Raw genomic sequence first — 27,919 nt, forward strand, 5'->3', positions numbered from 1 at the left:
CTGCTTGACTCACGGGGTGAGAATTTCACAATAAATTCAATGACGTACTTGCCATTTCTTTGTAATAATTTAAAAAATTTTAAAGAAATATCTGAGTGAAAATTTTCGACGTGAATTTAATTTTAATTCAGAGCAAAATGGTGGTTGAGGCATCCGCCCAATGAATAACCAGGTCGTCACACTCCTCCCCTTAGAACAGGGATCTGTTAAGAATCCCTGCAAACAAACACAAACAATTAAACAAAAAAATAAACCCCATTCAGAAAAGAAAAAAATTAAGTAACAAGGACTGCAACCAGAGCCAAAATAGTTTTTTTTTTTTTTAACACCAACTTAAGCATCATTCATAGGGGAACGTGACAGTGCGTCTGCCACAAAGTTTTCAGACCCTCTAATGTGCTTAATATCAAGGCAATAAGCCTGAAGAAACAAAGACCAACGTATCAGCCTTTGGTTAGGACAGTGAAGAGAATTTAAAAACGTCAAGGGGTTGTGGTCTGTATAAATAACAACAGGTTGACTTGAGCCAACATAGATGTCAAAATGCTGTAACGCCCAAATCAACGCTACAGCCTCCTTTTCCACCACGGAATAATTTAGCTGGTATGAGTTGAACTTGCGCGAAAAGAAGCTGACAGGCCAAACAACCCCCTGTTCATCAGACTGTTGGAGAACAGCTCCAGCTCCAACCTGACTTGCGTCAACCTGCAAAGAGAAGGACCTTTCAAAGCAAGGAGCCGCAAGGACAGAAGACGAACACAATAGAGACTTAACATTTTCAAAAGCTAGCGCACAATTTGACGACCATATGAACTTTGTTTTGGTTTTCAAAAGATCGGTAAGTGGTGCAACAACTGACGAAAAGTTACAGCAAAAGGAACGATAACCCACTAAACCCAAAAAACGCATAAGCTCTCTTTTGGTAGTAGGCGCAGAGTATTCTTGAATAGCTTGAACTTTTGCATTTAATGGTCGAACTTCACCACTTCCGACCACTTTACCCAAGTATGTCACAGTGGCCTGAGCAAAAAAGAGCTTCCGAAAGGCGCATCAAAACTGCATGCAGACGTTGTAAGTGCAAATCCCAACTGTCACTGAAGACAACCAGATCATCTAAATACACAGCACACCCCTCAAGGCCTGATACCACACGGTTCATCAGGCGTTGAAAGGTGGCAGGAGCATTTCTAAGCCCAAAACTCATTACTTTGTAGGAGTAAAGACCTGATGGAGTAATGAAGGAAGAGATTTCTTGAGCTCGCTGAGTCAAAGGCACCTGCCAGTAACCTCTTAGCAGGTCAAGTTTAGTTACATACCTGGCTGAGCCTACCTGGTCAACACAATCGTCCACCCGAGGGAGTGGAAAACAATCAGGCTTTGTCACAGCGTTTACCTTTCGAAAGTCTGTACAAAACCTTACAGACCCATCAGGTTTTCCTACTAATAGTCATGGAGACGCCCAGTTGGAACACGAAGAAACTGCAATATCATTTTCTTGCATATACTTAATTTCTGCTTCCATCAAATCTCTTTTTTCTGGTGACACACGATAATAACGCTGTCTGACAGGGGAAGCATTAATCACATCAATATCATGCTCAACCCAATCTGTTCGAGACGGCGTATTTCCAAACAACCCAGGGAAACTCCGCAAAAGTGCACTCACTTAAATCTAACATGTTGCAACAGATTTCATGAAAATGTAGAGTGTGTTGATGACGTATCCCTCTTGCAAGCATCTGATAGAATACAGCTCAGTCTGTAGGCAGAAAGTCAGTATAGGAAGAATGGAGTGGCGTTTCACTGGTGGATTGTGTATTTTTCATAGCATTGATTTGGGTCAGGCTCACCTGAGAAAAGCGATTCACCTGAGAAACCCCCTGAGAGAAACACTCTTTTGTGTGTGGCAATGAGATGGGGGCCGAAGCGTGCACTCACTGAAAGAAACATGTATGATTTTACATGCCTATGAAGATAATATTTTAATAATCATACATTTTCGATGTACGATCCAAAAGTCAAATGAAAGCCTTATTGTTTTTTTTGTCTATTAAACCAAGGTGAAGACGTATTATTGCAGGCCAGCCTGGAAGTTAGTCTTCAAACGCACTTGATTAATGATTATGCTTAATGGAAATCATTATGAAAAGACTCATTTCTGGTCTGGTGTCAGTGATGGGAATACTTGGGATATTTAGGTACGTCAGATAAAAAAAAGGACAGGAAACACTGCATGAAAAACAGAGAGTATCTTAGAAGCCCATGCTTTTAAAGCTGCGAATCCATGGTTTTGAAGCAGTTTTGACATTTACTTTTATTGAAGATGTTGGCCTAAAAGCGATCACTGATTCCCTCATGCAGAAAACATCACTGTGGAGGTGAATTGTGAATGTGTCGACCACATTGACTTTTTCAGTTAAGTAAAATGAATAAATAAGTCATTTCAAGTGACGATTGTGTTTTTACTTTCTTAAGAAAATGGTGGTTTTCGTCGTCTTCATTTATCAATGGTGTCCGTAATGGTGTACGTATTATCTTTCTGTCTTTCAGTCATTTCACTGATTGTTACAGTCGAAAAACAATCTCAAAGCAATATTAACATATGATGGAGAGCACAGCTATTCTAAAAACAAACGTCGAAACAAACCACTGAGCGAGCGCGGTTGGCATCACCTAGCTGTACTGCTAACTAACTAGTGCTTTCTAGGAAGGGATTTTGATTCATACCAGCGAATCGATTCTTTTGAACCTGTTCACTAGAAAGATTTATTCAGATTCGTTCAGGGGCTGCAATCTAACTTTTGTGGATACTGAAATGTATAAAACCCTGTAGAAATACACTTTCTTTTACTTTTATGTAAAAATAATACGTCTGTCTTCTTCTAGCCTAAGTGCATATCTTTTTCCTTTGACCTAAGCGGTTAGTTTAATGCTTTCAAACGTTACATTTTTATACAGTGTAGTATGCGGCCACTTGACCTCGTTACTTTTTACATTTATTTCAAGTAATGTCCGGTTATTATTTTCTTTTTCTTTTTTTTCTTTTCGTGAAAATGCCCTGAACTTGTAGTAATGAAGCAATAAATTAAAAAGACAATAAAATCACTTTCAGTTCATCAAAATAACAATAGAAAGGTCAGGTTGTGAGCAGTTGTACATGTAAGAAAAAATCTATATGATTAATAAAATATGTATACCATTAAAATATGAATACAGTCAGTATTTCAATACATTTTATTTATAGTTAAAATACAATACATAAAGGAATATACAGGTTTGATTTCAATATGATGAGTGGTAATGATGAAATATATCTGTTATCAATGACATATAACCAACAAAGATCATTATGGTTAAAAAGATCTTAATTCATGCCACAGCTGTCTGTTAAAGCCTCAGCATAAATGCTTGTCTGAATGTGTGAGTGAGAGGGATATCTATTAAAATTCTCCACCCTCTGCTTTCAGATCAACTTTCATCTTCTGTTTCTTCATTATGGCCTCCAACTCCGTGGCCTTCCGCTCATCCTGCAACAGAGCCATGAGAAGACAGATATGAAGACAATTATGATTTATTTCTGCTAATCTCCCTCCTGTTCGATCCACTGATTTCAGTCACCTCAAACGTTCACTGAGACACAAATCACCTTCGAAGTGTTCTGACAAATGACGTTTATACTGTTAATCATGAAAGTGCTTCTATTTCACTATATTGTGATTATTTATCTACTGACATGCAGCATTTTAAAATGCGTTTGCTTGAATGGCCTAGATAATATAATATTTACATATAATAACATTATTTTACATATAATGATGTGTAAAAATTGATAGCCTGAATGCACTGTAAGTCGCTTTGGATAAAAGCGTCTGCTAAATGCATAAATTTAATTTAAATTTAGATAAAAATGTAATTTAAAAGTTATTCATTTGAAGTCATATTGTTGTTGTTTTTTATATTTAGATTTTTCAAAATTATAAAGCTATTTATTTTAAATCTTGGATAAAGAGAGAAAGAGAACTTTTGATATTTTTTCCCAATACATTTTTAATGTGGTCTCAGACCACAGTTACTATACCCAGTCAAAGCTGACTGTCAGAAGAGCCTTTTTCTATTAATTGAGGTCTGACAGCTGACAATGAGAAGGAATGAGAGGTATTTTGTGAGAGTGTGTCTGGGAGTGAGAGATTTACCTCCAGCAGTGCTTTCTGCACCATGATCTGGCTGTAGACTCTGGTTCCCTCTTCTGGACAAACGGCACGCAGCTCCTCCTTATTCAGAGAGAAGAGCTGAGCTCCCGTTAGGACACCCAGACTCTTTACAGTGCTGAGACACAGACAGAGGTTACTACATGAGCAAAGGTTTCAGCTCCAGATTGTGATGTGTGTATTTGACTCACTAATCATTGAAGCCTTTGGCCCTGAGCCACCCCTGAACCTCAGCTGGAGGGGAGTGAAAGTCCAGCGGTGCGGTTGTCTCATTTGCTTTGTTAATTACCACAGGGCGTATCGATGCTGATTTACCATTGGCCAATCGCTGCAAGAGCTCATCATTCAAAAATACTGTTAACACAAGCAAATTTTACAGTGAGAAATCAAATATGCATTTTAAAAGGGAACCTGTTTTAAAGTGTGTGAACCTGGACCACAGATCCAATCACAAGGGTCCATTTTTAAATTTACACATCATCTGAAAGCTGAATAAATAAGCTTTGTTAGGATAGGTCAATATTTGGCAGAGATACAACTATTTGAAAAACTGGAATCTGAGGGTGCAGAAAAAAATCCAAATACTGAGAAAATCACCTTTGAAGTTGACCGAATTAAGTTCTTATTAATGCATACTACTAATCAAAAATTAAGTTTTGATATATTCACGGTAGGTCATTTACAAAATATCTTCATGGAAAATGATCTTTACTTAATATACTAATGATTTATTTTTTTATGGCATAAAAGAAAAATCGATAGATTTGAACCGTGCAATGTGTTGTTGGCTATTATTATTATAACTGTGCAACTTAAGATTGGTTTTGTGCTCCAGGGTCACATATGAGCGATAATGTACAGTCGGTCAGTCTTTATGAAAAAAACTTCCAGGGGGGTCTAATATCACTCTTAGTTTTTATTTTTCATTAGAACTATGAAATATAGTTTTTGGGTAATTAAAATAAATATATACATTAGATGAACATTTTAAACTTAAAACACTGTTGCCTTGGCACCTAACTGCAATAAATACTGTATGTTTAAGTTGAAGTACTAAAATTCCAAATTTAAAACATAAATAACAATTAATTAAAGCTATATATAAATAGTTTTTTAAAAAAAAATGTAAAATGACAAAAACTTATATATATAATATTAAAATAAAACTACTATTATTCTGAAAGGGTTTATTTTATGATACTGATCAGTTGAGTCTTAAAACAACCAAATTAATAAATGCATACATATAAATAATACCAATAATTTAAAATCAATATTTATTGCTGCTTACTATATCATAAATATTCATGTTTGAATTAAATTTATATGAAGAGAACAATTAATCATCAAGATAATAATTTCATTATGTGATAAATAATCAATCTAAAAATAATCCACAGAATGCTACATGAAACCAGCATAGTCTTAAAAAACACAAATGGCCAAATGTACAGTTTAGTGGACATTACACAAACATATTTGACTGAAGAATGTTACAGTTGACCAATCAAAATCAAGTTGTCCAAAGAGTCAGACACTGGCGAAAAATCAGTCAGATATGTAAAAAATAAAATGCCAAATCATTTTCAGAAGGACACTTAGCTGTTTATTTGCTTGCATACAATACTCATTAATAATGAATTCACCATTCTCCATAACCTTGAGACTTTGACTTTGACTTTTACTCCAGAAGCATTGTCTTGGTAATTATACTTTGAACAAAAGGTATTCATTAAATAGTTAGAAGTGACTCATTTAGAAATAATGTTGTAAGGAACAATACCTTTATCTCCGTCGTCTCCCATTGGTGGCATACTGTGAGGGCGTGGATCAGGGCGGAAAGCATTTTTGCCTGTAGAACTGGGCAGAACACCCGGGGGAGGAACAGGAGCTTTCTATGAAAATATGATAGGAATTACTGTGTGAATTAGCTTGTGGGTATGTTGTTGATTACATATGTGTGTGCAATGCATGATGCCTTTACCATTGACTGGTTGCGCAATACTGTGTTGGAAGAGTCAACTTCTGCGTGATTAACTGGCTCGAGGATATTATGTGGAACAAAACCAATCTGGCCGTATTCATTCTTACATTTCCACCATCGCTTTGATGACTCTAACACCTGAGACAGAGAGGATCAGACACACAGAGAGACAAAGTAAGGGTAAAAGACAAGGAAAGGAGCTTTTTATAAATAAAACATAAGGCACATTTTAAAGGATTTGTTGCTCAAGAAACATTTCATTTAAACTAAATATTACTGCACCCAAATTATGTGTGAAATAAGTATAATATAAAATGGAAAGGGAAACCGTTGCTTGTGTGTGTGTGTCTATGCAAAATACCTCCAGAGTGTCTCCATGTAATACTGAGAGTTCACTACTGTTTCTTGCCACAAAATCATAACTGCAGCGGTACAGCCTTTCTCCATGAGGAGGCAGGGGGTCTTCCATCCTAAATCAGAATCACACACACAGAATGGCATCACAAAGACATCATGCGCACACACACACACACACACAGCTGACTGGTCAATACTAACCCATCGCGGTCCTGGTATACAGATAGACGTGCCTGTGGAGAGAGAAAGGGAGGAGCTGAAGGTGTGTTTGTATTGTGGCTGTGTTTATAACAGCGAGTGAGAGGTTTTATAACCTGTTGGGCTTCATGTTTGTGCTGGGACACTAAGGGGTCCTCGATGGGCTGTCCATGCGCGTCTATGGCCATCGGCTGCCAACCATCCAGAAAGACAGGTGTGTATTGAGGCACAGGCTCGCTGAGTTGAGAGCTGACAAACACACACTGGAGTTAACTAACCAAGCTTTATTAGTTATAGTGACTTCACACTTTTATAATCTGCTTTTCCTTTCTTTTTGAAGCTCAAACACTCCTTTCCTATTAAATATAACACCACACGACCCTGAATCATATTTGCTGAATGAAATCCAATACTTTTTTTGTACTAATTTAAGGGGTGCTGATTCCAAAAACAGTGTCCGTTGTGCTCTAGAATGTCACAGTTTCTCAAAAAAATCTGAGCTTTTCATATCATTTGCTGTCAGAAGCAATTTGTATGTTGAATAAGTCTTAGCCAATAATAACCAGACATGATTCCTATCCTCTTCTGAGCCATGTTGCAACTATTTGTTCAATTCTCAGCCGATTTTGATATGTATGAACGATTATGAACACATTACTTTAATCCTAATCATGATTTCAGAATTATGGCCTGTGACAGAAACGGAAAATTCCATATTTCGTGAAAATATCTTATTGGGTTAAGTATTTTAACATATTTTTCCACTGCAGATTGTATGTTAAATTATATATTTTGAATACTAAATAAATATGTGCATTACGGTTGCAGGGCTGTGTTATTGAAAAAAAAGCAACTTATGTTGTGTTCTTTTTTTGTGCAATGAAAAAAGAAAGTTTTCAGGTTCTGAAGTAAATAATGACAGAATGTGCTGTCATTATGGATAGTATAAATGGAAAGTTCAACATTTTTGGGTGAACTATCCATTTATAAGTGAGGTTCAAACTCACACAGATCTCTATTTGGTAATTTATTCTACTAGTATAATTTCCATTCAAATGTAAATCCAACAGTTTTGTTACAGACCATGGCACGGTCCAGTTGGTGCCGAGGGACTTCCACAGCGTTTTCTCTTGTTCATTAAGGTTCTGCTGTAGTAGGGAGATTGCTCCACTGGTCATAGCGGGGCTGGAGACTGTTGCTGCCAACTCAGGACCACCTGTGGTCTTTACCATCTGGGGAACATACAACAAAACAAATTCACCATATAACAATTACAAATTCTTTCTGTACTTTGTGGAAAAAAGTAACTTCAGTTGTCTTCTGAATTAAAGTTAGAGAACGTTATACCTATGTTGCCAATCCTAAGCTCTAATATACTTTTTGAATAAGGAAAATGAATGTTAGAGTTGGGGTGTTTTCTCTACATGTCTGCTGTGTGTGTTTAATACTCTTACCAAGTGCAAAGGGATGAAAACATGGTGCAAGAGTTCTTCTGAGGTTGGCTCGTAGATTTTCATCTTCAGGCGATCCTACAACACAGACACAGACACACACGCCCACACGGGTCAGCACTTTTATGAAGTTCTTAAATATGTCATTTCTGCTCTACTAATCCCACAAAAAAAACACAAAAAATTACTGGATAAAATATTCTCCTGTTTTTTTTTGGGGGGGGGGGGGGTGAATTGCAAGATTTAGTAAGATTTGTCGAATTTGGCACCTTACCAGAAGACAGAGAGAATATTTAATCTTCTGAAAAATATCCACAAACTCCTGTTCTGATGGCGGCGTCAATCTTTGTGTGAGAGGGCCATCTACAAACATAGATGCTTTAGGATTTACTGTGTTTCTGACAAGCTTATCTGGTCTCAGATAGGCTTGTGAATAATGGAGATCATTGGGGGGAATCTCTCTCACCATCCTGCTCTTTCTTCTTCTTGGTTTTCTTCTTTTCTTTCTTTTTGCTGTTCTTTTTAATGCTCTGTTGCTCTAGAAAGTTCCTAGCCTCTGCTGTCTCCTGAAGACGGGCCATGAAACGCTCCACATCAGCAAAACAGTGATTCACCAAGTCCTGCAGGAGCAGGGTATGAAAAAAGAGAGTAAACTTTAAAGTTTTAAGTAACACGTCCAGTTACAAAAACACAGTTTTTCATTTCATTAGTCTTTTTCCTAAAACTAAAATACCAGTCACATTATCCTTTTCAGGTCAAGGCAAGCTGTCACAGTTTTTACTGAGGTAAGTCCTTGTGTTGTTTTCCAGTTGGAAATTTCATACAGTTTCTTAATTACAACTACTGTAAAACATAAATAGACAAACAAATAGTTTCATATTTTTAACATTATGTTTTAGATTTCTTTTATGAATTACTTTAACTTTACATTTTTGTTGCTTTACTAATTATAATATAGTATATGTTTAATGGCAGCTTTTAAAGTGATAACTTATAAATGTATAAAGGTGTGTTTAAACACCCTAATTTTAGTCTCTTCAAAATAAATAAATAAATAAATAACCTTCAGAAATATTCACGGGTGTAACAAGTGTGACAACTAGCCTTGGTCTCCTCTATTACAAAACTAAATTGTAATTTTTCAGGTCTGCATTCTATTCAGTAACAGTAAGTGTCCTATTTAACAGTTATACTTACAACTTCTCTCTGTGCATGCATCAGATGTGTTTTCACTCTGTCTCCTACATTTACTATGATAAGCAAATATAGAGCAATGAAATATAGTATGTATATATAAATATATATACATATACATGGATACGACAGAGATATTACAATGTAAAGGTGGTTTATGAAGACACTGCCTATGTCCCCATGATTCAAAAGGCTTAAAAACATACTAAATAACTTTTTTTATATATCTAAAAATGCTAAAAGTTTTCTGTAAGGGGTATAACTTTGGTGTAGGGTTACAGTATAAAAATCATTATGCTACATAGAGTCCCCATAAACCACCAATAATGTGTGTGTGTGTGTGAATTTAAAAAAACATATGTATTGTCATTGCATATATATTTAATAAAACAGGCAAACAGAAAATAGACATATACACACATGCATTTACACCTATGGGATGTGAGTTAGCAGCTGTGTTGTTTGTAGACTTAGATTGTCTCCTGGGGATAACTGTGGGAGCAGCCATCTTACAGAGCGAAATAATGAACGTGGGAAAGAAAAAAAACAAAGAAAGTTATATAGTCAGTGATTTAAAAAAATATCATCCAATTCAATTCAGCTGTCATCCAACTGACAGCTTTACCTGGTCACCTGCTCACACACAGTCAATGTCAATACTGGTTTGGTTCAACCATACACTGATGAGTAACAATATCAACTAAACCACAGAAAGCTTTGACAGGTATGTGGCTTTTTAAATGCATTTAAGAGAACAAATAATGTGTAATTTTTTTTATCTACTTAAATTATAACTGTAGTTCCTTGGTCACCATTTTACATGGGACTAAAGTTTCAGTTAAATAGCATTATGCTGTTATCAAAGTGGATTCTTGAGTAGTGGACTATTAGTAGAAAGCATCAGAAAGTGAAGACAGAATTTCATTCAAATGAGCTGGCAGGCAGACAAAAAAAAATATTAAGACTATGCCAAAGAGCCTGAGAGAATCTCTTTATATGGTTTAATAAAATAAGCTATAATCAAGACACGCCTGTTCAGATTTTTTCTTCTTCTGCCAAACCAACTCACTGAATAGCTTTTTTGTGAATCTGGTCTTGGCAGGATTGCTTGAGAGTTTCACTCCTTCATTGTTTAAGACTCTGGGATAAAGAACATGACATTCCACACATAACCAATACATTACTGCACATTAGCTCAGTCACAGCTGTGGCCTCCAACAAGCAGAAACCAATAAACGTTAGTCAGATCTTTATGATCAATTAGCTTCTTGGTTGTGGGGTCACATCAGAGCTGTATTTCTTTTCAGGATGTTAACAGTTTAAATAATAATAAAAATAGTCATTAAAATGTAGATCTAAGCTTTTACAGATGGCTTCCAAAGCTCGAGATTACTTGTTAGAAACACTTTTTTGTTATGTATTTTCCAGTTTAAAATAAATTAATTAATGCCAGTCTTCAGCATCTCCACAGCTTTGTACAGGACAAACAGTTTGCAAAATGGATGGAAATAAATTAATGAAATAATATAGACAAAATACTCTTAAAATAAAGGAGCTTCAAAAGGTTCTTCACAGCGATGCCATAGAAGAACCTTTTTTGGTTCCACAAAGAAACATTTAGTCAAAGGTTCTTTAAAGAACCATGTCTTTCTTACCTTTTTATAATCTTCTTTCACCACAAAGAACCTTTTGTTAAACAGAAAGATTCTTCAGATGTTAAAGGTTCTTTATGGAACCACTTAAGACAAAAAGGGTTTTCTATGGCATCGTGAAGCACCTTTATTTTTAAGAGTGTAGACCGCAAAAAAAGGTTTGTGCACTGATTAAAACACTGTATGCTTCACTGGAGGCAAGAACATCTTACTGTCTAGACAAAATAGGCATGATCAATAAGTACTGATCAATGTCACAGATTAGTGACCAAAAAAAAGTGTAGAATTTAAATAATTTGTTCTCCATTTTATGTCATAATAATTCTTAATTGAATGTTTGAAATGTTTCAAAATCTTTTTAATCCCTGGTTCCCAATGTCTGTCTATATATTGCTAGAAATTTCCAGGAACCCTACAAAATCACTGCATTGACTAAACACTCTTGTGTTGTTTAGGAGGAGCGGCAGCAGCTATGCCAAGAACATAGATGCTATTATAAGAAGAGATCTATTCAATAACTTGTTTGAATTAACAATGTCATGGCATTGTATCCCCAAAGAATAGGTACAAGACACAAAATATAGCTCTTAGATATGAGATTACAATGCATTGAACATTGCTACAGATGAGTGTTTACTTTTACAATTCTTCAGGGGACAGCATTCATTACCAATGTGCATCGCAGCCAGCATCTCCATGTGACTATACAATCATAATATACACCTGTTGCCTAAATTGCTAGTATTAATATAAAGTGTCCATTTCCATGCCATTATTATAAAGATTTAAATGACTGGTTTAAAAGTCTTACCGTGTGTGAGATGTGTGCACCTCTTTCTGTCACATCTTCTGTTTACACCTAATAGAGAAATGCAAGAACAAGAAAAACAAGTTGATCTGTTTAACTTGAAGAAAGCATGGACTCATGATCTCTCTCTCTCTCTCTCTCTCTCTCTCTCTCTCTCTCTCTCTCTCTCTCTCTCTCTCTCTCTCTCCTGAGTTTCAGGATATGAAGAGCATAGAAACCTGGGTGGAAGTGTGTTACTACAGTACATTCTGATGACTGCATTCCTCTTACATTCCTCTGAGAGACAATAAACACAAGATCTTCACAGATATTCACAGAAACAGAAATAAAAAACTTTGAGAAGCCCAAACTAGATTATAGAAAATATTAAAACACCACATAAACATATCGACAAATAAATGAAATACTCACAGAGCCACGGAGTCTTCAGCAGTGCATCGGTCACCGCTTCAGTGCAGTGTGTTCAGGCTAAGCTTGTTTGTCTAGATCTGACATTCTTTTCATGCCCTCCCTCTGTCTTCATTTTTTTTCTCTTCTACTGTAACTGTCAGCCACAGGTGTGAAGACATGCTGTTACCTCAGTGTATAAGCTATTTTAAGCACTTTTGTGAGTCAAGGTCAATTTATGTGAAGTTTGCTGTCAGCACCCAATAAGAAACCCACCCTTAAGAAACCCACCCTCAACCCATTTCTTTTAGAGAACTATACCAGTTTCATTTCTTCCTTTCATTGGCAAAAACACTTGAACGAGCTGTGTTCAACCAAGTCTTCCCCTTTCTCACAAAGAACAACCTCCTTGACAGCAACAAATCTGTCTTCAGAAGTGGACATTCAAGTGAGACTGCCTTACTCTTAGTTGTTGAAGCCCTAAGACTGGCAAGAGCGGAATTCAAATCTTTAATACTTATCTTATTTGATCTATCCGTTGCTTTTGAGATGGTTAACCACCAGACCCTCCTGTCAACCCTACTGGTAAAGGGCATCTCAGGAACCACACTCCAGTGGTTTGAGTCTTATCTCTCAGATAGGTCCTTCAAAGTATCTTGGAGAGGTGAGGTGTCCAAGTCGCAACATCTAACTACTTGGGGTGCCTCAGGGCTCAGTTCTTGGACCACTTCTCTTCTCTGTCTACATGGCATCATTAGGTTCTGTCATTCAGAAACATGGCTTTTTAAACCACTGCCATGCTGATGATACTCAACTGTACCTCTCATTCCATCCTGATAATCTGACAGTAGCTGCTCGCATCTCTGCTTGTCTAACAGACCATTCTTGCCTGATGAAAGACCATCACCTTCAACTCAACCTTGCCAAGACAGAACTGCTTGTAGTTTTAGTTCAGCTCTGTGTTCATCTTCAGTTCTCTCTTCACAGCAGTTCAGTCAGTGTACTGTTTGAGTAAATTAATTACTCCGGGATATTGGTTTGTTTGAACTCAGAGGGAGTGTCAGCCACATTAAAAAAAGTTAACAGCTTAAATCATTTGTGGATTAATGCGTATTAGAGATGCGAACCGTTTAAAACGATTCAGTTCAATTTGGTGAACTGGTTCAAAAAGATCCGGTTACATCGAATGATTCGTTTGCGAACCGCATATCACAAACTGCTTTGTTTTGAACGCCCTCACAACAGACACAGAAGAGAAGACAATGCTGAATAAAGTCGTAGATTTTGCTATTTTTGGACCAAAATGTATTTTCGATGCTTCAAAAAATTCTAACTGACCCTCTGATGTCACATGGACTACTTTGATGATGTTTTTCTTACCTTTCTGGACATGGACAGTATACCGTACACACAGTTTCAATGGAGGGTCAGAAAGCTCTCGGACTAAATCTAAAATATCTTAAACCGTGTTCCGAAGATAAACGGAGGTCTTAAGGGTTTGGAACAGCATGAGGGTGAGTCATTAATGACATAATTTTGATTTTTGGGTGAACTATCCCTTTAAGTACCCCTGAGGTTTCAAATAAATATTTATAAAATTAAGAATCACATTTGCATGTTTCTGGATCTCTGACGTTCATATGACATGCAGGTAAAGAAATCAAATATAATTTTTTTTAGTAAGTGTTGCATTTTGATTTATGTTATTTTAAAACGACTAATTTAAATGACTAATTATTATCATCAATATCATATTATCATAAAAAAAACTACAGTTCACTTACGAACCTCATGTGAAACATGATGCAATGTGCTAATGCACTTATCCTGTGATAAACAAGTTAAATTAAAAGTAGCCTAAACGTAATCTGACTTTAAAAAGTAGTCTGATTTTATTACCTAAAATGTTTAATGTAACGGATTACGTTACTAACTATTTTTTTCACGTAATTTGAAATCAGCAAGGGACTACAATTTAATCTACCCAGCTCTGTCCATTTTTTACAACACTGCAAACCTGCGTCTTTGTTTGCGACTTCATCCTGTCCTCATATGAATTATATCAAGCGATATTCCCTAAACTTTTGTTTAACAAAAAAGCACACGAAACAACATAATGCGCTTGTTTCTGGTCTCCCGTTGTCACACGCGACGCAAATTAATGCAAGTCAGCGGAATGCAGTGCTTGCAGAAAAACTGAACAAATCTCTGAAGGATTCAAAAGATTCGATTCACTGGGTTCAATTTGAATCTCCAGCACTGTTTCAGCCTTTCACAATTTCATCCCAGACATGATGTTAAGCCTATTATCTCCCGTCCCAAAGTAATACAGAATAATTCCCATATCCTTATAACTCCTTTCAGTAAAGAAACATGATAATAACAATAATAACACTGATAAAGCTCAGAATACTTTTAGAAAGCCTCAAGTAAGGCAATGGCGCCCTCGGGTGTCAAAAAGTGCAATAGGCCTTCTTGGCAAGAATGAGTGATCTTATGTAACGCTTGAAAACGTGCCTCTTCTTACAAGAACTAACTTCTTCACCCCTGCTCTTGTGGCAGATGTAGTTTCTATGCGTACTAACAGACTTACTTTGGGCTCTGAAGTTCAACGCATATGAACAACAATGTGCTTATTCAAAATATAAACAAGAGGCGTGGCGCGAGGTGGAGCTTAGCGCTCGCGCATTACTATCCACAGCAGCTCCCTACGTGATATAATATCAGTTTAAGGGACTGTATACACTTACAACGTTGTAGGCATTGCTATATAGGTAGATATTTTGTTATATTAGTGGGTGTTTTGATAAAGAGAACGCAGACCCCAAAAGGGGAGCTCCGCGTGTTCTGTAATGTGACACAAAGAGCTGTCAAAAGGGGGAGGGCACGTTACAACATAGGTAAAAAAAAAACTCATGAGTTGTTCTCCAATGACAGAGCACCCGACACAACGTCAGGGTCTGGCGTTACATTTGCCTTTTACCAAAGTTGTACATTCGGAGCCGAGCCCTCCAACGTGGCGATCCCCCCAATCCAGCCAGCCAACCAACCAAGCCAAGAGCGGGGTAAAAATACTACAGTGGGTCTGAACCACTGGATTTTCTGCTGAATCACTAACATAGAGGCTACCAGTCGAAGATTAGCGGTTTAAGTAGAAAACCCCCCCCCTAAAACTACTACAGGGCAACTCCCCCCGAAACGGGCTACAAGGTAAGAGTCAAAGAACTGCTTTAAGTTTTCTCAAGAGGTGCAAGCGAGAACTCTTCAACTAAATTGCAACAGTTTCTTAACATACAGTATAAACACGTGTGGATAGGAGTATCTTAAAAGTTCTTCTTTTCTTATAGTTTCTACCAACAAACGAGTAAGAAACTATCAAATTGTTTCCAGTTGCATTTGAGACTTTGCATTAAAGTTTTAACCCTGGTTCTGGTCTTTAATACTTTGATCTGGTTCATTGATTAATTCTGTGTTTAATCCCTATTTAAAGTTTATTTACAGGCTGAAACAATGAGCGTAAATGCATTGGTGGTGTGTGATATATTATATTTCTGGTTGGTTGGAATGGTATGTTCCTAAAATACCGTCAGCTGCCAGATTTGCACCAAGCTGGTGATGTTGCAGAAAATTTCAACCCAAAATATACCATGTGTATATTAATTTAAACTTCTGGTCAAAATGTATTTATATAGCTCAATAAAAGCAACACAAGTTGACACAGAGTGCTGCACAATTTAGAAAATCCTATAGAATATTTATACAAATCTTCATTAAATTACCAAATAATAAGTAATAACTGTAACAGTTTCAGAAACATTAATCATATTTGAAAAAACAAAGACTGTCTTGTTTATCGTAACGGTTGTGGAAAGTTGTTGTAATATGTTTTTTTTTTTTACTTTTTTTTTTAAAGTGTTTGTTTGTTTTTTTTACGTGAAGTTGATTCTTTTCTTTCTTAACCTGAAACACAAGTCAAATTTAGCTTCTTTTAAGCTGACAAATATAAACAGGTGGATACATACCCACATGGACAGTGAAGAGCAAAAGGGTGTATATTTCAATATTTCAGTCAGTGGTGTTGATACTGTCTATATGCATAGTCATGTGTTCTCATAAACAGTTGAATAAATGAAATCAAATGAGACTGGCACAGAACAATAGCACAACCAATCAAATAAGTGGTTGAGTGGGATGGTCACTGGCACTTGTAGAAAAGGCACTCGGAGGAATAACAAAGAAGCAAAGAAAATCTGTTCACTATCAAACTATATGATCGGTTAGCCTATGTCTATCTTTATTTGGCAGAGTAGTCATGCCAAACAGCTACCTAGACATGCAAGGGCACAGAGACAAGAGAGAGATGAGATGTTTACTTTTCACCTGTCACGAGATCATCATAGAGGCATCGGACACCTTGAAAACTTTCCACCTCACAAAGTCAGCTCTGACGCAGTCACACACCTCTTTCTCCTTCTCTCACGTGCTCTCTCGCTCTGTCTTTGCTAAAGAGAGGGATCTGGACATCTGTACTTTTCCACTCTCACAGTGGAGAGCGCATAGATCCCAGAGAAAACCCCAACTCCATGTATGTTTTGCAAGACCCCTCCATCCATTAAACATATTTTATTGGACTGTCCTACTTTTAATGCAAGTAAAATATATATGTATTAAGCTCACTTAAGGACTTATTTAGTGAGATTTTACCAGATCAGTTTTAGATTTGTATTATATATCAATGGTAAACATCTTGTAGGTTTTTCTTTTTGTTAGTTTATTTGATTATATTTATGCAATCCTTGTATTTAATGTCACTTTATAGCCTCAGATCCTGACATGGCATTCAAATCTATACTACTACTACTAGATCCCCGAGCTGGGCCCTTCTTCATGAGGCGGGGAAACACTGCTCGACCAGACTCTTTCAAGTCAAGGTTTGCCCATATGGCCTCTTTAGCTGTGAAACTATATGCAGACCCATGACTTTATGTCATGCCCCAGTTCAGGGGTTTTCAACCTTTTTAAACCCTTTTAATACCTGCAAATATGATGATCCCCTTTCATGAAATATAAAGGCAACTATATACGTGACGTGCATTTTCATGCATACAGACCCATTTATTCTTTGGAAAGCATTGGATTATAAAGACAAGTCTGTCATTTATCATTGCACTTATGTTGAAAATAGATTTTTTTAATTAAAAAAATAATAATTTCATGACAAATTTTTCTTTCTTTCTTTTTTTAATTTCTATTTGTTCATTGTTAATCATACAAGAAAAACTCATACAATAACCAACGTAGGCATTCGTTTTAAAAAGAATTCAAGAACACTGATGCATAATTGTTGTTACCAGATATGTATGTCCTCAATCCTGAAGACAAAATCATTTCATTTTCCAAATGCTTTGTATTATATAGCACTTTCATGATAAATTGTGTCAAAGTGAACATAGTGTCATATAATAAACAAGACATACGTACATTGTAAGAAAGGGGAGATAATAGAGAAATTTGATCAGAGTAGCTATGTATCCCTACTACTACTTGCTCACAAAATACTAATCTTCACTCGCTGGACTAGAGGTTACACAAACATTTTACAATTTATAGTACAGTACTTGAAGTGCTTTTCACTTTAAATGACCCAACTAAATCAGTTACTATAGCACTGGCAGTAAAATATATTTGAATATAAATTAATATTTAATAGTGTTTTTTGTATGGTGCTACAGTATGACATCTTTCCACATTGTTTATATTATATAGAATATATATATATATATATATATATATATATATATATATAATTTTTTTTACAGCTGTTTAATTACATCAGTGTCCTACAGTATTTGTGCTTCACATACTGTGATTTATTTCCAAACATTAAGTAAGATCCAGTCTCTCTGGAGCCTTAAATAAACAGCCATTAACTGGCCTACATTTTCCTGTACACTCCTGGTTGTGTGTTTCACAATCACAAGGAGGGCCTCTGTATGATGGAAATCATGTGAAATACAGTTTTTGACCAAATTAGTTTTGAACCAATGGGACACTGATGCTGGAATTGTGTTCACGGGCTGTAGTTGTGGTTGCCTTCTGTGCACTTTTACATATTTGGCCCAGTCTGTATGCAAACATTTCTTATTTGTAAAATTAATAAGACTTTAAGCCAGCATTTTGAAATCCACATTTCTATGTTTGTCATTTACTTTTGTTCAGCTGAGTTCTTTATCTCCTCTGGAGAATGTCTGGATTATTTCAATAATTATTCTTTTATTTTATTTTTTAAATGCATTATGTTGAAAAAAAAAACAAATACATGGTTCTGTACATAATATAAAGCAACTAATGTAGCATTTCTACACTCTCTTCTTCTCTGGTTTTCTGCTCTCGGTGTTGTAAATTCTACACCACGATCTTCTGTTTACCTTAGAAGAAAAGTGATAGCTGGTGGGAAACAGGGAGATGGCAAGTTGGTCTTGACTTTTTGACTTTACTCACTCCAACTTACATAAAGAACACAATGAATCCTTTCACTTCCCTCCAGGGAAGAGGGAGAGAGTCCAAGAAAAAATGAGAGAGGTAAATACAGCGAAGTGGAGAGATAGAGAAAGAGAAATAGAGGGTTAGCGGTTCCCCGTGGTTTTCTGCGAAACGGCTGTACTTGTCCATGAAGGTGTCTTACATACTGTGAACATCATAAACATATTCTTTTCTCGTATATGTCACCGTATTAGACCTTCTGTTGACAATATAATTGCTGAAAACCTGAAAGGAACATTATAGAAATGAATCGCTTCACCATTTTTATCAACGATCGGTTACTAAAACTGTTCAAACTGTTAGATTTCATAAAAAAAAAAAAAAGCTGAACTAAAATACCCCCAAAAGTTCAACACAACAATAAGTAAGTTGAAGTAGTAAAGTTGCTAAAGAGATAAAGAGAAATAAAAGTGACAATGAGCACATAGCACAAAATAAAAACAGAAAAACATTGAAATATTAGTATGTGAATCATACTAAAATAGTCGTTCATGTTCTCCAACATTTAGTGAGGGTTGTTGTGTCCTCTGCAGATGGAGAAGCTGCCATTGCCCAATGATGAGGATGGCAGTGTTTTGACTGAGAGTCGATCAGACATGGCTCTGGTGGTGGCTGATGAAGCAGGGTCCGCCGGTGCTGATGTGCCAGAGGACGACAGGCCAGCGTGGGACAGCAAGCTGCAGTATGTGCTCGCTCAGGTGGGCTTTAGTGTTGGCCTGGGCAATGTCTGGAGGTTCCCCTATCTCTGCCACCAAAATGGAGGAGGTGGGTATTTTTGTCCATTGAATGTGTTTGTGAAATTGAGCTGTTAGCTAACGTAACCACACACTCTCTGTCTTCAGGTGCCTTTATGTTACTGTATGTGATGCTGTTGCTCATTATCGGGGTTCCTCTGTTCTTCATGGAGCTGGCCGCTGGGCAAAGCATCCGTCAGGGCAGCATCGGGGTCTGGAAGCACATCTCGCCCCGCCTCGCCGGCATCGGTTACTCCAGCTGCATGGTAAAACACTCTCTATAGCAGAAGAACTCATATTTTAGTACTTGAAGAAAATTACTTGATTGCATTATAACACTGAGCTTATGTATTCATATGCATAGAAATATGCATAGAGACGTGTGCGATACACGTTGTATATATATATATATATATATATATATATATATGTATGTATGTATGTATGTATGTATGTATGTATGTATGTATGTATATTTTTTCTAGTGCATAGTAGACATTATAACAAAGATTGACAAAAATAGTGTGTAGACATTTTCTCTGAGATATTATTGGCGAGTGTATATTTAAAACAAGCTGAAAGGTGTCATGTTTCGTCTGGTGGTTACATGACATGGGATTTTTTAAACTTGATTTATGGGCTTGAGCTTTTAGAAATCCCTAGATTAGTTGCAACAGGAAATGTGTCTGTATACAGGCCAAAACGCCACAAATATTTTGTGGCCAATGCAATAAAATTAGAAAATTTAGAGAAAGTATTTTCAGTCATGCTGGGTAGAGCTGTCAAAACAGCAGTGTCCGTTTTATCCTGAGGCTTTAAAAAAAAAACGCAGCCAGCTTTAGTTCACGTTTATGAGAAGTGTTTTTAAAATAGCTGCAATCCATACATACATGTTGATATATATTCTGTGTTTGTGTATATGAGGAGTGGGAGTTGTCCTCTCTGTAGGAGAATATAAGAGGATTTCCTGTGCGCTTTTGCATATGTGTGCTTGTGTGATAACAGTATCAGATTCTCAGTAAGACCATAAGTTCCATAATGTTGGTATCTTAACACGAAATGTGAGGTTATCTGAGTTTGTCTTTCAGTAACAGAAGCAGTAAAGACTATTCTGTTCAGTTTAAAACTATACGTCGACCCAGGCGTTTTCATGCTGCTCTTGTTTTTCTCAGGTTTGTTTCTTCGTGGCCCTGTACTATAATGTGATCATTGCCTGGGCTCTGTTCTATATGGGGAATTCATTCCAGTATCCATTGCCATGGGAGAAGTGTCCTGTAGATATGATCTCAAACCAGACAGGTGTGTTGCTCACGGACACATTATCACTTGAAATGGCCATTTCGACTCATTTTGTAGTCATATACATATTCATTTGTAGTCATATACATATACAGTTTCTTACCATGGTACTATTCAAAAGTTTGAAGTCAGGAATTTTTTTTTCTTTTTTAAGAAATTAATACTTTTATTTAGCAAGGATGCATTAAATTGATCAAAAGTGACAGTAAAGATATTTATAATACAAAAGTTGTTAAGTTAATGCTGTCCTGAATATAAGTAATACGTCTTTTTTTCACAAAAATGTAAAGCATCACAACTGTTTTAAACACTGATAAAAATAAGAAATGTTTCTCGAGCAGCAAATCTGCATATTTGAATGATTTCTAAAGGATCATGGGACAGTGGCTGCTAAAAAAAGTCAGTTTTGCCATCACATAAAAAATATATTATAATATAAAACAGTTATTTTAAATTGTTTGCATTGCTGTATTCTTAATCAAATAAATGTAGCTTTGGTTGGCATAAAACTTTAAAAAGTTAAATAAATAAAAAAACATTACACAACCTTACTTACAGTATAGTGTCAAACTGTTGAATAGTAGCATGATATGTATGTGACATTTATATTTTGTTATATTTTAAAGTATTATATAACCAATAATGGTTTCCAAAAAAAACCAAAAATTAACAAACAAATAAAATATGAAAAATAATAACAATAATAATTAATTGACTTTTTTAAATCACAGTAAAACCCACCGCATTCAACGTTTAGGTTAAGGGTTCAACAGAGGAATAGATTTTGTTGTTGCCTTAGGCAAAGGCACAAAGGAAAATCAGTTTTTTTATTTCAAATATGGAAAAAAAAACTGAATAGTGTTAGCAAGTCACTAATGAGCACTTCACTAGTCAGTTACTCGCATACACCCCTGATAATTATACTCTTTGTACATTGTGTGACTTTGATATAAAGGGTTTTTGTACGTCTGTGTTGTAACTCATCTCATCTTCCTGTCTTAGTGAAGGAATGTGCGTCAAGCTCTCCTACCTCGTATTTCTGGTTCAGAAAGGCTCTGGATATCTCAGACTCCATAGATCAGTCAGGAGAGTTTAACCCCATCATGACCGGTTGCCTGCTTGCAGCCTGGACTATAGTGTGTCTCGCGATGATCAAGGGCATCAAGTCTTCTGCCAAGGTACAACATGCACACATGTTTGTTTCTCTACCGCGGTGGAGATTTTTCTTGTAAATCTATTGTTTGTTACTGAGCGCATTATATTTTTTTATATCCTAACCTCAGATAAAGCTTATCACATTGTAAAAAATCAAGAACTTTTTCGAGCCATTTTCCTCGCAATGTTGGTGTTTGCCATTTTTGGGAGGTTTTAGTACCCTTCAAGGGAAACTCAGTTCCCAGTGTGTTCATAATTGCTGCCAAAACTTGTAAATGAATGGAATCAGCAGTTGTTTTGGAATTAAAACATAAAAAGATACTGATCTGTCTCTTCTTTTCTTTAGGTGATGTATTTCTCCTCTGTGTTCCCTTACGCTGTGTTGATCTGTTTTCTAATCAGAGGGCTCATGTTGGACGGCGCTATAGAGGGCATCAAATATATGTTTTATCCCAAGGTGACAACAAGATCACACTACTCCTATCAAATGGATTTGAAAGGCACGTCAAATATCTAAATGTGATTGTGTAATCATTCGTCCCTGTCTTTATTAGCTGGAGATCTGGGGGGAGGTGCAGGTGTGGCGTCAGGCTGCTACACAGGTTTTCTTCGCTCTGGGTCTGGGTTACGGCTCTGTGATCGCTTACTCGTCCTACAATCCCGTGCATAACAACTGCCACCGGGACGCCATCATGGTCTCAGGCATCAACTTCATGACCTCAGTACTGGCCTCTCTGGTTGTCTTCGTGGTCCTCGGTTTCAGAGCCAAGAACATTGCTTTGGATTGTGTTGCAGCGTAAGTGAGAATCTGTGTTCATTTCCCTCCTTTTTTGCTAGAAATACAATTGTATTCGATCTCTCGCCTTAAAGAGCCAGTAAGATGAAAATTCTAAGCTTCCTATCATTGTTTATAAGTCCTGTACATTAGGTTTAAATCCATCCAAGGTTAAAAAACATTGTCATTTTTGTCAAAATATCATTTTAAAATTACCTCAATTCTCAGAGATCCCCAAACGGTTTGCGCGAAGCTGTTCAAAAGATTCAGTTTCCTTAAACCCCACCTTTCGGTAGAATACTGTGTTTTGATTGGTCAACTGACATAGTTTTGATTGGTTGTTCCGCACACACCTCCACGGTAAACTATGCGTTAGCATCTGTTTGGGGTGAATTATGTCTTATTCCTCTCACCGCGAAGCAAACAGTAAAATAAAAAACGTGAACAGTCTCGCTGCTTTTTCTTCTGTGTGGGTGTATTCAAGCCGCGCGCTTCAGTTTGAATCTGAATAGCGCGTTCAGCGCGGGGGTGTGGTCACATTAGATATAATGAAGGGAGACGTGAAAAACGGACATCGCGTGGTTTCATATGGATTACTTTATCAAAGAATATCTGTTTTCGGCAGCACTTGTTTAGTTTTAAAGTAGACATGTCAAGCTTTCTATAGATATCTCTCTCATGTCTCTTCGTTGAGTATTCACGGAGTTACACTTCATTTTAATGACGTGTTTGTAAATGGTGATCAGCGCAGAGAAAGGCTGCAGGCAGCACACATACTGATAAGACGCTCGGGAGAAAACAGACACATAACTTCATAATCATACTTCGCGTTGTGATTCGGAGATGCTTGTTGGTCTAAATAAAGTTGGTAATGAACCATCTTTTATGGCCAAATGCATTGAAAATCTGCTGTACTCACCGAGATTAGAAAAGCAGTCATCAGTGAAATGTTGTGAACACAACAAAAGGGATTTGTTGTACTGAATTTTATCCATTGGTTCTTCTGATCTTCATTCTTTGGCAGTGAAAATAAAACAAACTTGCCTTTACAATTACAAACACACTGTCTCCTCGACATGATGCTCTCACACCAACCAGAGCGTCTGTGTGGGGGTGGGGCAGGTCAGAGTCTTGTTTCTCTCAAGACGGTAGGCGGAGATTATTATGCAAAGTGCTCCTAGTGACGTACATAGAGATGGGCAAAAGATTTGAAATCTATAACGACTCGTTTCAGCGATTCAGAGTCGACTCCTTACTTTAGAAGCCAATAACTTTATAAATCGTGTACTTTTTGGTTTAATTACTTTGCACATTGTTTACACTGATGGACAGCTACATCATACACTGTAATACAGGTAATTTTTGATTTCCCATCTGTGTGGCTCTTTAATTTATGAAAGTGTTATAAAAGGGACACACATCACTGTTCAAAAGTTTTCAATCAGAAATATTTAAAAACAAATTTTAAAGTCTTACCGAAGCCGCATTTGAACAAAAACAGAGTAAAAACAGTAATACTGTGAAATATTATTTCAATTTAAAATAACCTTTTCCAATCGCTCTAATGGAGATACCGCCACTGTTAGCCACAATTATTGGCACCCCTAGAAAATGATTCATAACATTTATTTCATAATGAGATTTCCCCCCCACTTCCCATTGTTTTACTTCAATGATGAGCTTTTTTTTTTTTTTTTTTGAATGAAAGATCAGAAGGATAAAGATGCAGATCTATTTTCACAGCCCCCATCACTCATATTTACCAAGGGTGCCAATATTAGTTGAGGGCACTGCACATACAAAAGATCCAGATAATAGTTTTTCTCTGTTACTAAAAAAGATTTTGTAATTTCTTTGTATTGACATTACATGTTAATATCACTCTGTAGTAATGTGGCCAGGATGGCAGGAATAGCAACAACAGGTTCGTCGGAGCATTGGTGGCCATGGTTCAACATTTCAGACCCCAAGTCAGTGACTCTTCAAGACTACAGAGAATGGTACAGCCACTATGGAAGCCTGCTAGGGTCAAACCTCACTGACTGTGACCCGGAGAGAGAAATGAGCGAGGTGAGATTCGCATATATGTATGTGCTTCAGTGTACATTCGTCTCACTATCATAATGAATGTCTCTCTATCATGTTTCTGTTTCTCTTAGGGTGTAGAGGGCACGGGTTTGGCGTTTATAGCATTTACGGAGGCGATGGCATTGTTTCCTGCAAGTCCATTTTGGTCGACTTTGTTCTTCCTCATGCTGCTGAATTTGGGCCTCTCCACCATGTTCGGCACCATGCAGGGGATTCTTACCCCACTCATGGACAACTTCCGAGTGCTGGGGCGCCACAAGACCATGTTGACGGGTACACACAAACAGACATACTAGTACTACATTTACATTTACATTTATTCATTTAGCTGACGCTTTTATCCAAAGCGACTTAAAATTGCTATATATGTCAGAGGTTGCACGCCTCTGGAGCAACTAGGAGTTAAGTGTGTTGCTTAGGGACACATTGGTGTCTCACAGTGGATTTGAACCCAGGTCTCTGACACCAAAGTCACGCGACTAAATATACTACAGGATATTGTGCCGTGGCTGTAAATGACACATAGCTTGGCTGTATCATTTGTATAATTTGCAGTGTGTAGCTGTGTCCTGGGCTTCTTCATTGGCCTGCTGTTCACTCAGAGAAGTGGCAACTATTTTGTAACGATGTTTGATGACTACTCTGCCACAATGCCACTGATCATCGTTGTGGTTTTTGAGACCGTCAGCGTGGCGTGGATTTACGGTGCTGATCGGTGAGATGAAAGATTTCTCAGATGATTATCTTTGGGTTTATATGGTTTGTGTGATCGGGCGTGTGTAGTTTTTTTGATCCTCGTTGTATTTACTGTTCTCCAGTTTCTTGGATGATGTGGAGGTGATGCTGCACTGGCGTCCTCCAGTGATTTATCGCTATTTGTGGAAGTATGTGTGTCTGTTCGGCATGGTGGGACTGCTGGCTGCTAGTCTTCTCCGCATGGTCTTCAAACGGCCCACTTACACAGCTTGGAACCACACCACGGTATTATACACTCTCAAAGGAGATGGACCATTATACACTAACTTCCATGTAAAAATGCCCTCATGTCATTATAAAACCTGTAAGTCCTTCATTCATCTTCAGAACACAAATTAAGATATTCTTAACGAAATCCAAGAGCTTGCAACTACCACGTTCAAGGTCCAGAAATGAATGAATGAAGTTCTTACAAGTTTCGAACGACAAGAGGGTGAGTAATTAATGAACAAATTTAAATTTTTGGGTAAACTAATCCTTTAAAGCCAAAATAAGAAAAAGAAATCTGTCATCATTTACTCACCTTAGGGCTGCACTATTATGACAAAAATCATAATTGTCAATTATTCCCTTGAAAATGTAATTGCGATTAATAATTATAATTATCACAATTTACATTGAATTATGTTTACAAGCTGTAAACAAGCTGAAAACACTCTAACTGAAAAAGTTTTAGTGATTTTCTGTAATATCTTAAGCCTTAAATGACCACTATACATCGGATTGGTTTCTTCTTTAAATTATAAAAAAAATAACAAAATGAATGGCATTATAGTGTTATACTAAAACAAAAATTAAAACAATGGAAAAACCCTTAAGATAACATGTAGAAAGAAAAATCTGTAGCAGAATAACATAAGTGAACGCTGAACTATATATTGCTGCTTTGGATGATTATGTAATTGTGGCATCCATAATTGTAATCGCAATTAGAAATTTGATTAATTGTGCAGTCCAAATTTACTTTTATTTTTTTTCAGACATGTATGACTTTATATATTTAATAAATATAATAATATTTAATTATAATTAAAAATAATCATAAAAATAAAAAAATTAAATAATATTATTAATAATTATTATTATCACAAATAATTATTATTATAACCATTAACAATAGCTGTTTTCTATGTTATTTAAAATGTAATTTATTCCTGGGCTTCAAATCTGAATTTTCAGCAGTCATTACTGCAGTCTCCACTCTCACATGATCCCAGTATGTTTTTTTGGCTGCTCAAAAAACATTACTTCTTATTATCAGTGTTGAAAACAAAATGTTTTTGTGGAAACCTTGATACCTTTTATATTTCAGTATTCTTTGATGAATAGATAAAAATTGATTAGTTTCTTTATAAACATTGCGTGGTGGTGTACAATGAAAGTCAAGTGTCTACAATGTTTTTTTTGTACCCCAACTCACTTTTATTGTATGAAAAAAACATTTGTGATATTGCTATAGATTATCTACTCAAGTGTGGTGACAGTACGTCTCTCTTTCAGGGATCTGAAAGTAGCCTGGAGTATCCTGGATGGGCTCTGGTCATGCTCTCCATGCTAATCATCGTAGCATCCCTCCCTGTGCCCATTGGCTACCTGTTCTCCTTCCTCGGTGGACGGAGCCTGCCGGTGGAGGAGGGCGAGACTGAGCCTCCAAGAGAACGATACTCCAAATGCAATTCTGCTGAGCCAGAGCCGAATAACCACCACTCCCCACTGGACGAAGACAGGAACCGGCCGCTCTCCACCTTCCTTCCCCTGGGTGCTGAACACTACAGGCTGCTTCCGCAACAGGAAGAGGGAGAGGAAGAGGAAGAGGAAGAGGAAGACACTGGGCTGTAAGGAAATACAGGGACAAAATGAATTTCAACAGGTGTTTGAGCAGAAAACTAAAAGACTATTTATTGATCAGTATTGGAGGTTTTTTTAATGGAGTGGAGGGAGGCGGACTCCATTTATTCTCATTATGCTAATGAACATTCATGAAACATATTAGTCAGTCAAGGCCCTATTTGAGAGGGATGCATTTTGCAAGTGCACCAATCACTGAATTGCTTTGTTCTTGAATCCCTACATGTACATAGTGATGTGATCTATGCCAAAGGTGCCTCTTAAAGGGATAGTTCACCTAAAATGTTCAAAATGAGGTCACTTTTATTTTCAAAGATTTAAATTCTCACTCTCAAGCCATTCAATATGTAGATGAATCTGGAACAGATTTGAAGTTAAAACCATCTTCATTCATTTCTTTCTCATAAACACGCAGCTTTTCACTTCAGAAGACATTAATTCAGGGGTAGGCAAGTTCGGTCCTGGAGAGACGCAGTTCTGCA

At 36.8% G+C, this 27,919-nt stretch overlaps 2 protein-coding genes across 6 annotated transcripts; one reads left to right on the forward strand and one right to left on the reverse strand.

Annotated features, from left to right (window-relative positions):
* Positions 1 to 3,269: 3,269 nt before the first annotated feature.
* eps8l1a (EPS8 signaling adaptor L1a) lies at positions 3,270 to 16,837 on the reverse strand. Of its 4 annotated transcripts, none has more exons than XM_026208048.1 (16): positions 16,620 to 16,837; positions 12,264 to 12,396; positions 11,856 to 11,903; positions 9,813 to 9,900; positions 9,396 to 9,448; positions 8,665 to 8,818; positions 8,473 to 8,561; positions 8,202 to 8,276; positions 7,831 to 7,979; positions 6,751 to 6,996; positions 6,554 to 6,662; positions 6,193 to 6,330; positions 5,992 to 6,103; positions 4,400 to 4,562; positions 4,194 to 4,326; positions 3,270 to 3,527 (listed from the first exon to the last, which is right to left on the reverse strand). In XM_026208048.1, the coding sequence occupies exons 4-16, from the start codon at positions 9,898 to 9,900 to the stop codon at positions 3,441 to 3,443; spliced, it is 1,596 nt and encodes a 531-aa protein (XP_026063833.1). In that variant the 5' UTR covers positions 11,856 to 11,903; positions 12,264 to 12,396; positions 16,620 to 16,837; the 3' UTR covers positions 3,270 to 3,440. The 4 variants fall into 4 exon arrangements, with proteins under 4 accessions (XP_026063833.1, XP_026063834.1, XP_026063835.1 ...); XM_026208049.1 differs by lacking the exon at positions 16,620 to 16,837 and adding an exon at positions 12,071 to 12,128 and having other exon boundaries at positions 12,264 to 12,486; XM_026208050.1 differs by lacking the exon at positions 16,620 to 16,837 and having other exon boundaries at positions 6,751 to 6,782; positions 6,864 to 6,996; positions 12,264 to 12,481.
* slc6a16a (solute carrier family 6 member 16a) lies at positions 15,160 to 27,497 on the forward strand. Of its 2 annotated transcripts, XM_026208044.1 has the most exons (12): positions 15,160 to 15,449; positions 19,316 to 19,547; positions 19,625 to 19,782; positions 20,689 to 20,815; positions 21,818 to 21,993; positions 22,317 to 22,427; positions 22,525 to 22,766; positions 24,635 to 24,815; positions 24,905 to 25,106; positions 25,389 to 25,548; positions 25,652 to 25,814; positions 27,090 to 27,428. In XM_026208044.1, the coding sequence occupies exons 2-12, from the start codon at positions 19,316 to 19,318 to the stop codon at positions 27,426 to 27,428; spliced, it is 2,091 nt and encodes a 696-aa protein (XP_026063829.1). In that variant the 5' UTR covers positions 15,160 to 15,449. The 2 variants fall into 2 exon arrangements, with proteins under 2 accessions (XP_026063829.1, XP_026063830.1); XM_026208045.1 differs by lacking the exon at positions 15,160 to 15,449 and having other exon boundaries at positions 27,090 to 27,497.
* Positions 27,498 to 27,919: the final 422 nt, after the last annotated feature.

The sequence above is a fragment of the Carassius auratus genome, chromosome 28, assembly GCF_003368295.1.
Source record: "Carassius auratus strain Wakin chromosome 28, ASM336829v1, whole genome shotgun sequence".
Taxonomy (NCBI): Eukaryota; Metazoa; Chordata; class Actinopteri; order Cypriniformes; family Cyprinidae; genus Carassius; species Carassius auratus.